Raw genomic sequence first — 14,285 nt, forward strand, 5'->3', positions numbered from 1 at the left:
GTTTTCTCTGTGTGGGTATGTAAAATCCAATTAATCAACACTGTTTTCATTCCAGAGAAGCATTATACAGTTGTGTGTACATTGCAAGACACTGTAATGATTGTCATTAAATCTTAATGACCTTCACATCATATGCTTCAATTGTCACCTTAAATATAATAAGCATTTAGTATAAAAGCCAAAATAGAATTATTGCTGCCTTCTGAAACCTGAAGTGTTACCTCTCTATTAAACTGCTATATGCTATATCTGATCAGCTTACTGGTAAAGCTGAGGTGCCTAGTCATATCAAGATTTTCTAGTCACTGTACAAAGAAAATGCCTAAGAGCTGCCCTATTGCTTTCTGAGAAAACAAAGTGCTGTATATTTCATGTGTAAGTTGTTATACTCAATAAGGTTTTGGGTCTCTTATTTACTTAGAGAATGATTTGGTAATATCTAAATTAGGGTTTGAATCCTAATATTATGTAACTTTAGCTAAGTTGGCATGGTTTTAGGTGTTTACCTAGTCGTCTTAATTTGTTCCACTTTCTGAATCCTTAATGTAAACAAAAATGGCAAGGACACTTTATCCTGATTTATTTCTTTCTGAATTAGTTAATCTCCTATTCTATTATAGTATGTGATACTATCGTAATAAAGGTAAAAAACGTTAAAAAATATTAGGGGAAAACTTTACCTAATGTGTTGGGTGAAGAACTTTAGGTCAGTGGGACATTTGCAGTAGTGACTGGAATGTAAATGGATAATATATGTAATAAAATAATTTTCAGGAACTATTTCTCCTTTTATTTCATGAGAACATAATGTAACAATGAAGAATGAATATTTACAGTTGCTTTGAAACAACCCCTCTATATAAACCACAGTGGTACACAACGTCTACAGAAAGGCCTGGTTAATTCCCACAAATACTGAGATGAAGGGTGTACATAACACACTTCTTCATGACTATAAATGTCTGGAATGGTCAAGGAGCTGAGAGAAGTAAGTTGGATTTGGGGTGTAATCCAGAGTAAGCCAGTCCTCGGATTTGTCAAAGTCGTCAAGGATTCTTTGCCAGAGTTCCTCTGCAGATGGACCTGAACCTCGAGCCTCCTCTGGGCAATGGGTGGCAGCTTCTAGGACATCTGTAGATTCAGTCACTGGAGTAAGCCAGTCCTCGGGTATGTCAAAGTCGTCAATGATTCTTTGCCAGAGTTCCTCTGCAGATGGACCTGAACCTTGAGCCTCCTCTGGGCAATGGGTGGCAGCTTCTAGGACATCTGTAGATTCAGTCACTGGAGTAAGCCAGTCCTCGGATTTCTCCAAGTCGTCAAGGATTCTTTGCCAGAGTTCCTCTGCAGATGGACCTGAACCTTGAGCCTCCTCTGGGCAATGGGTGGCAGCTTCTAGGACATCTGTAGATTCAGTCACTGCTAGATCAGTCTGGGCTTCAACTGCTGCTGATTGACCAGAATCCCAATCTATAATGGGAGCATGGCCAACAAGCAGATCTTCCTGCTGACTACACCTGTCTGCATCACTGGCCTGATAATGATGCAGAGAAGATTCCTGGATGCAGTTGAGTTTGGGAATGGAAACCTCACTAAATGTGCCTGAACACATGGGCTCTCCATTCTCAGCAGCAACAAGAGGTATGGAACCAGGAAAGTGGGTTGATTCAAAAACTGGTTTTGAACTTCCATTGGTCTCTGGCAAAGCTTCTGTAATATTCTGGAGAGCCATCCGCTTGTACTTAGCTCGGCTGTTCTTAAACCAGATCTGGAAAAGAAAGAAGATATCAGAAGAATGCCTGTTGTCCCCTAACAGGACCACAAGGTGAAGATTTTGGATAAAAGGTGTTTGTATAGCAATGATTCACATGTCAGAAACAAAGAAGCAGGAAACTCAAGATGGCTAACATATTATAATAAAGTAGATTGTGTATGACCAGACAACATAAGACTGGGGAGATTGAGCCAGTGTGTCCTGTATTTTAGCAGGAGCTCTGGTGATTAGATTTCTGAGACCCTGCATGGAAACAATGCTATTCTATATTGCTACCGGGTTGATAAAAATTTGAGTCCCAGCATTTGATTCATAAATATCCACCACCTAAAACTGTCATCACTGCCCTAAGCATTTAAGAACAAAATTAAAGTTTCTGATGGGAAAGTGTAGATTTTTGCTGTTGGATTGAGGGAAAAGAGAGGGGCAGACCTTGATGTCCCTCGCTGTCACACCAACTAACTCTGCCAGCTTCACACATTGATCCTGGTTTGGGTACTGACACTTATCAAAATGTTCTTGCAGCAGGTGCTTTTGTTTTTTGGAGTACACAATGCGTTCCTTCCGCACCTTTCTTGAAGTCACAGGGCCAGATTGATGGTCACCATATTTCTCTGACAGTACCACAGATCCTATGAGAACATGGAAACAAGATTTCAATTATGTATTTGATAACTTAGATGCCCTGAGTGTTTTTTCAAAGTAGGTAAACCTGGGCCCAGTACAGGATCTAGTTGCATTTGGATACCTGATTTTCTTGATGGTCCTTGGAACTCTTGCTGATGTAGGTCCCTTTCAGGGACTGAAAGACTTGATTGCATTGGATTTGTTGGGGTCAATATGGGACTGTAATAAACTTGAAAGGGTAAGTTCCTTGCAGTCTCTTGAAGCCTTTGGGGTCTGGTTTCTATGGGTGCACTTGAAGGCATTTGGAATTTTGGATACAAGGAGGGACCTTCAGCCCTATGTGTGTTCCGAACCTATTGGAATATGTTCTGGAGAATCTAGTAAAAGAAAACACGTCAAAAAACGTACAGAGAGCACTGATTTACCCATCCTGCCTACCCAGCATTTGGTTTGGACTGTTACAGAGCAGGAATCAGACAGGAGCTTCATTCTTTCTGAACAACTGCCTCTGTTTCCAAATCTTACAAGTATTCTCAGTATTGAAATAAATATGCACTTGGCTCCAGTATTAACAAGAGGTTGCCAGTCCAGGTAAGCTGGCAATTGAATGTTCATTTCCAATGTTTAAATTTTCCATATCCTACACTTCTGGCTGTGAAATTTTGTTGGGACAGACTACTAGCTAGTCTGCCTCTGCCCATGAAAATAAAAGCCTGAAGGCTTCACAGGATTTCTGTGGCATGCAGGGCAACTGACACAAAAGTCAAATCACAAACCCAGGAATTCTGCAAACAGAGTAAATGGACAACTGACACCAAAGTCTGAAGACCTCCCAGGGGCACTGCAGCATGCAGAGAAACTGAATCGACAGTCTGAAAGCCTGTCGGGAATTCTTTTGCATGCAGGGAAACAAAACCTACAGTACTTATGCTTCCCTGGTTAACAGCGAAACATAGGGCAACAGCTTGACAAATCCTCTCAAGAGTAAACAGTATGAAGGCATCCCAGTAGATGTGTCACAGCCAGGGCAACATATCTCCAGCTTCTCTGCCTCTCTAAAGAACCCACAATTCAAAGGTCTTCAAGAAGGCCTCCCTGAAGACACACGGCCACCAGGGCAACAAGTCACCAGTGTACATGCCCCTCTGAAGGTTCCACAGTCAGAAGATCCCACAGGAGGTTTGCCACATCCAAGGCAACTGGCCTACCATGAGACTTGAGTCAACCTAGGGACAAAAAAGAAAACTCCCAAACAGAAACACCCCAACCAGAAAAAAACTCCCTATAACCATATGACAAGAGGCAAGAGCAAGACCATGAGAAACAGAAGCCAGTAAAATTTGGCATTATCAGAAACTACTTCTCCCACCACAGCAAGCCCTGGATAGACAAATGCACTTGAAAGTCAGGAAGATGACCTAAAATCTTATCTTAATGATAATAGAATCCTTTTAAAGAGATATAAATAACTCACATAAAGAAATATAAGAAAACGCAAGTGAACAGGTAGAAGCACTTAGAGAGGAAACAAATAAATCCCATAAGCAATACAGGAAGATACAATCAAAAAAGTGAAAGTTTTTATTAATGCAGTCCAAGACCTAGAATTGGAAGTAGATATAACAAAGACAAATATAGGCAACCCTGGAAATTGAAAACCAAGGAATGAGATCTGGGATAATTAATCATTACCAGGAGAATACAAGAGATAGAAGAAAGAAAGCAGCAGTCTCAACTAACCTGGACCCCCCAAGATCTCTCAGAAACTAGACAACCACCAATTAAGCGTACACCAGCTGATATGAGGCCCCCAACACATACTCAGCAGAAAACTGTGGGACTGTACTCCCTCAGAAAAGATGTACCTATCCCTAAAAAGACTGGAGGCCCGAAGTGGGCAGGGAGTTCTTATAGGTAGGGGGTGGGTTGAAGACATTCTCCCTGAGAAGGAAACTAGACTTACAGGATGTGGAGCTTTCCGTGGGAGGACCAGAAGGTGGATAAAATCTGGATTGTAAAAAAGATTAAATGTTTTTTAAACAAAGGAATATTATCATAATTGGAAAAACATGATCCCAGTTTCTCCTCCTTGCAGTATGACACCCTGTGACAAAATAAAGAATCAAGGGCAATGGAACATGTCCCATTTCCATGGACCCTTTCCACTCCCGTATTCTAAACAAGAGCATTGATGATCTAATTACTCTGGATGTCAGAAGGCACATACACCTAAGCCAGATCCCCTGATATTGAAGTGCTATACCAAGGACTTAGTCTTAATTGAATCTCCCTATCAAGAACCCTCCCACAGGATCCTCCTTTCATCCTCTAGAATCCAGCAGCTATACACACCCTGTTGTAACATCCAGTCTGTAGCCACAACTTAATATCTAACGGAAATATGGCCAGATCACAGACTTTTTTTGTACTCTTTTCTTTTGTGACTGAGTTTCGCTAAATGAACTATGCTGTATGTGAGTCAAACAGAACACAAGGCTGAAACAGAATTCAGAAGGATCAGCCTAAATGTTACTTCCCAAGCAGGGCTAAGACTAAAGGTGTGTAACAAAGAACTGTGCCATCCTGTAGGATTTCCTCCTAACATGGGCTCCATCGAGAAAATAAAAATTTTCCTTACTCTCTAGGAGCAATCTCAAAAAATGCGTCTCTTCTCATCCTGCTGCCAAGAGGACATGCACATTTCCCGCCACCACTAACACCTATTTATTTCTCCAAACTTTCTCTTCTGAGACTGAGGCAGGTTCCATGTGCATGCCCCTGACTTCCTGATTCACACTATACATGCAAGCCAGGGCTCACAATTACAAAAACCCACTTGCCATTAGTTTCCGAGTCCTGGGATTAAAGGTGTGGTCCATGCATCCAAAATGGTTACAGATTTTAGATGAAGGAGGGCCTGCTCAGCCAAACACCATCCAAGATGTCACACTTTTGAGTCAGAATGCCACTACTATGCCTTATCTAGGCAATCTGGAGCCTCAATTGGTCCCAAGGTCACTTGAGATCCCATTGTCAGTTCTTTCCTTTGTCCTATAGACAGGCCTCACTATCTATTGATCCAGGCTTTCTCAACAGCCCAGGATTCAATCTTGTGCTTAGAATGAAGAATAGAGCCCCTTGAGGTCTCTAGAAAGCTCATCCATAGAGTGCCCCGATCAGGGCAAATCACTGCTCTGCACTGTTCACATTTATGGGATAGACTTGAACCATCTACTAAATTTAAATAACATCTTCTGCATGTATACAGGGCATATTTTATACTTCACCAATCAAACACCCATACAGGCTAAAAAAATCACCAAAAATCCTCCTCCACTGTCTCCCAAATTTTCCCCAACTTGATATCCCCTTTACATAGCAACCTTAGACATTTCATGCAACTCACCAATTCACCAGGAATGAAGAGGTTTCCTGTAACCTGCGCAGTCCTCTGTCTTTGAATTCTCCTTAGAAGACCTGCCCTTATATATCTCTCGTAACCTGGAATTCAAAGCCCCTCCCACCCTTTGGCTCCACCTACTTGCAATATTCAAATCCATTATTCTCTCCCACCCTTTGATGCTACTCCAGGTGTAGCCTCATTTTATAGAACCCATGAATTTAAATTTTTTGGTTTGTAATCCTTTATTTCTTTACATTTTATATTTTACTTTTATTACTTCCCAGTTCAGCTGTTACTTTCCTCCCAGACCTCCCTCCCACAATTTTTCATCACATTCCTAATCCCATGTCTCCAAGAGAATGCCTTCCACACCAGGCCTTTGGTCTGGTTTAAATAATTTAATGTGTGTAGCCATCTTACTTTTGTTTCTGTCTGGTTTTTAAGGTATAAATATGTTCTGCATGTCTTGGTTATATAGTTTTGACTGGGAGTGCATTGAATCTGTAGTTTGCTTTTGGCAAGGTGGCCATTTTTACTACCTTAATTCTGCCAATCCATGATCATGAAAGAGATCTTTCCATATTCTAAGATCTGCTTTGATTTCTTTCTTCAGAGACTTGAAATTCTTGTCATACAAATTTTTCACTTGCATACTTAGAGTGACGCCAAGATATGTAATGTTATTTGTGACTATGGTAAAGGGTGTCATTACCCTATTTTCTTTCTCAGCTTATTTATCCTTTGAGTAGAGGAAGGCTACTGATTTGATTGAGTTAATTTTACATCCAGCCACATGGCAGAAATTGTTTCTCAGTTGTAGGAGTTCTCTAGTGTTGTTTTATTGGGTTGCATAAGTATACTATCATATCATCTGCAAATAGTGATGTTTTGACTACCTCCTTTCCAGTTTGTAACATTTTGACAAGTGTTACAAACTGTACCTCCTTTTGTTCTCTAAATGCTCTAGATAGATCTTCAAGTACTATATTGAATAAATAGGGAAAGAGTGGGCAACATTTTCTGGACCATAATTTTAGTAGGATTACTTCAAATTTTCTCAGTTTAGTTTGATGTTGGCTTCTGGTTTGCTGTATATTGCTTTTACTATGTTTTGGTTTAGGCCTTGAATTCCTGATCATTCCAAGACTTTTAACATGAAGCGATAGTGAATTTTGTCAAATGCTTTCTCAGCATCTAACTAAATGATCTTGTGGGGTATATTTTTTCGAGTTTCTTTATGTAGTGGATTACATTGAAAGATTTCTATATATTGAACCACACTTGCATTGCTGGGATGAAGCCTATTTGATCCTGGTGAATTACTGTTTTGATGTGTTCTTGGATTCGGTCAGCAAGAATTTTATTGAGTAGTTTTGGATCACTGTTCTCAAGGGAAATTGGTCTGGAATTCTCTTTCCTTGTTTAATCTTTGTTTGGTTTATGTATAAGCAATACTGTGGCTTCATATAATGAATTGTGAAGGATACCTCGGGTTTCTGATTTGTGGAATAGTTTGAAAAGTATCCGTAGTAGGTCTTCTTTGAAGAACTGATAGAATTCCCAACAAACACATCTGGTCCTGTGTTTTTGTTGTTGTTGTTGTTGTTGTTGTTGTTGTTGTTGTTGTTTTTGGTGGTGGTGGTGGTGGTGGTGGTGGTTGTGGTTGTGGTGGTGATGGTGGTGTTTTGGGAAGACTGTTAATAACTGAATCTATTTCCTCACGTGTTATGGGACTATTTTGATGGTTTATCTGATCAGGTTTTAACATTGGCAGCTGGCATGTGTCTACAAAACTGTCCATTTCATCCAGATTTCCCAATTTTGTTGAGTATAAGCTTTTGTAGTAGGATCTGATGATATTTGGAATTTCTGCAGTTTCTGTTGTTATATCTCCCTTTTCATTCCAATTTTATTAATTTGCGTGTTTCCTCTATTCTTTCTTGTTAGTCTGCTAAGTGTTTATCTATCTTGTTGATTTTCTCAAAGAACCAACTCTTGGTTTTGTTGATTCTTTGTATAATTCTTTTTGTTTCTACTTTGTTGATTTTGGCCTTGAATTTGTTTATTCCCTGCCATGTATTCCTCTTGGATGTATTTGTTTCATTTGGTTGTAGAGCTTTCAGATGTTCTGTCAAGCTGCTAATGTAAGCTCTCTCCATTTCCTTGTTGGAGGCACTTAACTATATGAGTATTTCTCTTAGCACATATGACTATTGACAGCTTTTCAGGATTTCTAGTTGCAACTGCTTTAAGAGGAGAACCTTCTAGAAAGGTTATTGTTCATTGTTTACAGGCTTTTACTGCTAAGGGACTGCCTAAAGTTGGCAAGACAGATAATGGGCCTGCATACACTGGAAACAGCTTTGAACAATTTTGCAAGGAATTTGGAATTGAACATAAAACTGAAATTCCTCATGATCCAATGGGACAAGGAATTGTTGAATGTATCTGAAAAATTAGCTTTAGAAAACAAAACAGGGTGAGTTTTAACTTCCAAGGTCACCAAAAGCACATCTCGCTTTTGCATTATTTGTTTTAATGTTTTGTAAACTGATGCTAAAGGTCAGTCTGCAGTAGATCATCGCTGGCATCCAGACACTTCCAGCTCATATGCCATGGTTAAATGTTGAGATCCTTTAACTAATACTTTGTAATGGCCCCAACCCTGTTTTAATACGGGAATGAGATCCTGTTTGTGTTTTTTCACATAAAGGAATTGGAGATCAATGACTACTGAAAAGATTGTTTCGCCAAGTGGACACAGATCCTGAGCCTTCTAATGATTATGATACTAATGATGAAGGCATCTCAGGATCCCTATGAGCCATCTAAATTAACCTGAAGTGTAGTCTTTGCCCTTACTGGATAGCAGGTGTTTCCTATCAATTCTCAAAGCCACCCTCCTTACACCAGGAGGCTTGATCTTGTTTGGATCTTTGTCAGCTCCCAGTTTAGGCACTTAACTAAGCAATTACCCCTTGGAGGTTCACTTGAGTATGATGGAAAAGAGTCCTGCTCCACAAATCCTTGGTCATGTGAAGGTTTTATCTGAAAGGTGGGATGTAGACATCCAGTGCTTAGAGACCATTTAAGCATTTGTTCTTTTCACATGTGTCCTTGAGATGGCAGGACTAGATCCCATGGTCATAGTTGGGTGGTGCAGAAGATTATTTTCTGTGCTGTTTGGAAATGTGAGACCACAAGGAATGTTTACTGGAAGCCCCAAAGAGATTTAATTACAGTTGCTAGGATTTCAACAGGTTCTGGCCTATCTAGTTCTAGTTATAACGGCAATGGACATTGTTTCTTCAGGGTTTTAGTTGTGCCAAAGCTGCGCTGTCTGGAACCTGGAAAGGAGTAGCATCCTTGGTTAGTTTTCTCTGTAACCCAATTCCAGTGTCTGGAAAAAATGTTAGAGAAGGCTCGATTAAGGGAAGGATTTGGACACTTTGGCTTTATAAGGAAGATTATGATTATGGACTACTTGTTTGTTTGTTTGTTTGTTTGTTTGTGACAGGGTTTCTCTGTGTAGCCCTGGCAGTCCTGGAACCTACCCTGCAAACCTGGGTGGCCTCAGAAAACTCAGCAATCTGCCTGCCTCTGCCTCCCAATGACAGGGATTAAATGAGTGTACCACCCAGGAGGGGCCCTCTCCCCTTGATCACTAATTGAGAAAATACCCCACAGCTGAATCTCATGGAGGCATTTCCCCAACTGAAGCTCCTTTCTCTGTGAAAGAATGTGTCAAGTTCACACACTAACCCATCCAGTACAACATGTAAAAATGAAGTAAGGCTGGGCATCATAACAGAGCCTTTCAATCCCATTACCTGCAAAGCAAATGGATGAGGATCTCCATTTGTGGAAGGCAGTCTTGTTTACATAAGCACTTCCAGGAGAGTTAGAACTACGTACAAAGGCCCTATGTTAAGAAATCAAAAATAATGCCAGGAGGTGGTGGCACATGCCTTCAATCCCAGCACTTGGGAGCCAGAGGCAGAGAGATTTCTTAATTCAAGGCCAGCCTGGTCTACAGATTGATTGCCAGGACAGCCAGTGTTACACAGAGAAACCCTGTCTCCAAAAACAAAACAAAAAAATCCAAAATAAAATAAGATGAATAAATCTTTGTAATGGAAAAACAAAACAACTGTCATTGTACTAGCTGTTCTGCCAAGAGTAATTATAAAAATTCCTTTCAGAAAATAATTAACACTATTTTACCTACAATCTGATTTAATACTACCTAATGAATATTTACTTCGGGTGACATCATCACTCTTCATATCACTGGATATTCTGGAATAGTCTCAAACTCACTCAGAGTTTGACTCTGCCTCCAAATACTGACCATAAAGGCATGTAACACCACTCCTGGATTAATTTTTCTAAACAGGCTTTGGGAACAAAGAACAGGATGCCCTGGAGAATAGAATCCTTCCATCACAATTCATGGCATTAAAAGTGAGCCCTTCCAGCCTGACGGGGGTGGTGCACTCCTTTATTCCCAAAACTTGGAAGGCAGAGGCAGGCAGATTTCTCAGTTCCAGGCCAGTCTGGTCTAAAGACTGAGTTCCAGGGCAGCCAGAGCTACACAGAGAAAAACTGTCTCAAAAAACAACAACAACAAAAGTGAGCCCTACCACACCCAACTTAATTCATTTTCTACAAGTTCATTTGCATTTTGTTCAGTTTTCTGTGAGTGTTCATGTCTCATGTGTGCGGTCCCTGTGCCTCAAAAAGGGATTCAGAGCCCCTGCGTCTGGAGTTATAGCATATATGGGATTCCAGACCAATTAGGAACCAAATTTCAAGAATCAAGATCAACAAGCAATCTTTTCTTTTGTTGTAAATGTAGGTGTATACATGAACACGTGTCAGTAATGTGCAAGCATGCCTGGAACCCTACAGACAGAAGGAGGGCTAAGACTCCAAAGGAATACAATTCCCAATGGATGGTTCTGAGCCACATAGTGGAGGTTGGGAACTAAACCAGGCTTTCCTGATGAAGCAACTATTGCTCTGACTCACTGAGCCATCACTCCATCTCCACAATAAGTAACCCTCAGTTAAATCCAGCTCTAGTTCCATAATGCTAAGAGTTTTGATATTTTGCAATGGTATGTAGTAGAAGAGATCACATTCAATTAAATTCAAGTTAGATATGGTGGTGCACTCCTGAAGCCCAACACTTGGAACACCAAAGCAGGTAGATCTCTGTGAGTTCCAGACCAGCCTTGACTACAGAGTAAGTCACAGGACTACCATGGCTGTTACAGAATAAAAAACTGTCTCAAATAAAAGAGACAGATCAAACTGTACTCAAGAAAGCACTTTTTTAAATGCAAATCAAAACAACCCTGAGATTTCACCTTACACCAGTAAGAATGGCTAAGATTAAAAATTCAGGAGAAGCAGATGTAGGCGAGGATGTGGAGAAAGAGGAACACTCCTCCACTGCTTGTGGGGTTGCAAATTGGTACAACCACTCTAGAAATCAGTCTGGCAGTTCCTCAGAAAACTGGGCACCTCACTTCCAGAAGATCCTGCTATACCACTCCTGGGCATATACCCAGAAGATTTCCCCAGCATGTAATAAGGATACATGTTCCACTATGTTCATAGGAGCCCTATTTATAATTGCCAGAAGCTGGAAAGCACCCAGGTATCCCTCAACAGAAGACTGGATGCAAAAAAATGTGGTATATATACACAGTGGAGTACTATTCAGCCATTAGAAACAATGAATTCATGAAATTCTTAGGCAAATGGATGGAGCTGGAGAACATCATACTAAGTGGGGTAACCCAGACTCAAAAAATGAATCATGGTATGCACTCACTAATAAGTGGATATTAACCTAGAAAACTGGAATACCAAAAACATAATCCACAAATCAAATGAGGTACAAGAAGAACAGAGGAGTGGCCCCCAGTTCTGGAAAGACTCAGTCAAGCATTATAGCACAAACCAGAACAGGGAATTGGGAAGGGGTGGGGGGGGAAGAACAGGGGGAGGGAAGGGGGCTGATGGGACTTTCGGGGTTTGGGGGTCTAGAAAAGGGGAAATCATTTGAAATGTAAATGAAAATATATCGAATAAAAAAAAAGTACTTTTATTTAAAGAAAAATTAACTGCACATTAGTTAGGAAAAGAAACTGAGAGTAACAGACTCATTTGGCACACACCTATAAAATCAGCAGAGTGGATGTTGGAGAAGAATGGCAAAACCTGGGGACCAGCCCTCTTGGGAGCTCTCACAGACTCAGTAGCCAACAAAAGACCACACACACACACACACACACACACACACACACACACACACACATGGGTTGAACTTAGGCCCCCATAATATATTTAGCAGATGTGCACCTCACTCTTCATGTGGGTCCCCCAATAACTAGATTGGAAGCTAATGGCTGTCTCTGGAGCCATTCTTCTACCTAGGCTGCCTTGAGTGGCCTCAAAAGGAGAGGATGCACCTGATCCTGCAGAGACTTGATGCATTAGGTTCAAGGTAGACCCATGGGGAAACCCTATGAGAGAAAGGGAATAGAGTAGTGACTGTCAGGTAATGTTGAGAGGTAGGTAGTGTTGAGAACATAAAATGGATGTATTTATTAATGGGAAACACTGCCTAGACAAAGATGAAGGAGAAACTGAGGCAATTTCCAATTAATTGCTAGCACAAATTGTAAACCATCCTATGGGCAAGAACCAACCCCTGACACTATCAATGATACTCTGTTATGTTTGTCAATGGGAACCTTGCATAACTATGCTATGCTCATTGTTATACTCCTGGAGAACTGGCTAGCCCAATTTTAATCTGATGCCTGCCATTCAGCAACCAATGAGACCTAAAGCAGAGGCACATAGGCAGAAATATAGGCAGAGCCACGGAAGCGCCACAGAACGGGTAAAAGACTGAAGTAGTTAGAGCAGTTGAAAATACCAAGAAAACACAGCCCACCGGATCAAATAAGCTAGGCTTACAGAGATTTACAGAGATGGAAGCAACAATCAGGCAGTTTGTATAGGTCTGACCAAGGTCCCTACATATGTGGTCCTGTAGCTTGGAGTGCCTGTCTTTGTCACTGAGGTAGATTTCTATGTAGCAAAATGCTGGATCCTGTTTTCAAATCCAGTCTGTTAGTCTATGTTTTTATTGGTAAATTATGTTCATTGAGATTAAGAGATATTAAGGAAAAGTGATTGTTGCTCCCGGTTATTTTTGATGTAATTTTTATGTTTGAGTGCTTCTCCTCTTTTGGATGTGTTGAAAGATTATTACTTCCTTTTTCTAAGGTGTAGTTTCCCTCCTTGTGCTGGCATTTTATATTATCCTTTGTAGGGCTGGATTTGTGGAAAGATATTGGGCAAATTTTGTTTTATCATGGAATATCTTAGTTTTTCTATATATGGTGATAAGAGTTTTGGTGGGTATAGTAGTCTGGGCTAGCATTTGTTTTCTCTTATGATCTGTATGAGATCTGCACAAGATCTCCTTGTTTTCATGGTCTCTGGTGAGAAGTCTGGCGTAATTCTGATAAGTTTTCCTTTCCATTACAGGTTTGAATGGTCTTTCTTTGTCAAGTGCATATCTGTTCTTGTCCAGTCTGTTTGGATTTCTGTAGGCTTCTTGAATGGTCACAGGCATCTCTCTCTTTACGTCAGGGAAGTTTTCTTCTACAATTTTGTTGAAGTTATTTACTGGTCAATTAAGTTGTAAATCTTTATGCTCCTCTATACCTATAGTCCTTAGGTTTGCTCTTCTCATTGTGGTCTGGATTTCCTGAATGTTTTGGGTTACACGGTTTCTGCATTTTGCATTTTCCTTGATGGCTGAGTCAATGCTTTCTATGGTATCTTCAGCATCTGAAATTCCTTCATCTAACTCTTCTATTCTGTTGCTGATGCTTGTATCTATGACTCTTGAATTCTTACCAAGGTTTTCTATCTCCAGAGTTGTATCCCTTTGTGATTTCTTTGTTGTTTCTAGTTCCACTATTAGATCCTGTATGGTTTTGTTCAATTCCTTCACCTGTTTTTTTTGTTTCTTTGGTTTGTGTATGTGTGTGTGTGTGTGTGTGTGTGTGTGTCTGTGTGTGTTTTCCTGTAATTCCTTAAGAAAGTTTTGTGTTTTCTCTTTAAGGGCTTCTACCTGTTGACAAATGTTCTCCTGTTTGTATTTAAGGGAACTATTTATGTCCTCTCTGACGTCCTATATCAGCATCATGAGATGTAATTTTAAATCCAGATCTTGTTTTTCTGGTGTGTTGGGGTATCCAGGACTTGCTGTTGTGGGAGAACTGGGTTCGCATGGTTCCATGTTGACTTGGTTTGTTGCCAGTGTTCTTGCATTTGATTTTTGCCATCTGGTTATCTCTGGTGCTAGCTGGTCTTGATGTCTCTGACTGTGGTTTAACTGTCCTGCTAGCCTATGTATCTGAACTCCAGGGAGACCCATTCTCTCTAGGAGGA

General features: G+C 40.5%; 1 protein-coding gene across 1 annotated transcript; it reads right to left on the bottom strand.

Moving 5' to 3' along the window:
- Positions 1–952: 952 nt before the first annotated feature.
- LOC127683470 (homeobox protein CDX-1-like) lies at positions 953–2,700 on the bottom strand. Its single transcript, XM_052180740.1, has 4 exons — positions 2,520–2,700; positions 2,204–2,403; positions 1,360–1,765; positions 953–1,089 (listed from the first exon to the last, which is right to left on the bottom strand). Exons 1-4 carry the CDS (start codon positions 2,698–2,700, stop codon positions 953–955), a joined length of 924 nt encoding a protein of 307 aa, XP_052036700.1.
- Between the last annotated feature and the right edge of the window lie 11,585 nt (positions 2,701–14,285).

Source organism: Apodemus sylvaticus, chromosome 1 (assembly GCF_947179515.1).
Source record: "Apodemus sylvaticus chromosome 1, mApoSyl1.1, whole genome shotgun sequence".
Lineage (NCBI taxonomy): Eukaryota > Metazoa > Chordata > Mammalia > Rodentia > Muridae > Apodemus > Apodemus sylvaticus.

Bases quoted from the DNA above. Each gene is read 5' to 3' on its own strand.
- LOC127683470 (XM_052180740.1), bottom strand. From the start codon at position 2,700: ATGCCTTCAAGTGCACCCATAGAAACCAGACCCCAAAGGCTTCAAGAG. The intron at 2,404-2,519 runs GTATCCAAATGC...ATGTTCTCATAG, and splicing joins AGGACCATCAAGAAAATCAG to GATCTGTGGTACTGTCAGAG. The intron at 1,090-1,359 runs GTTCAGGTCCAT...AGGAGGCTCGAG, and splicing joins TTGCCCAGAGGAGGCTCAAG to GTTCAGGTCCATCTGCAGAG.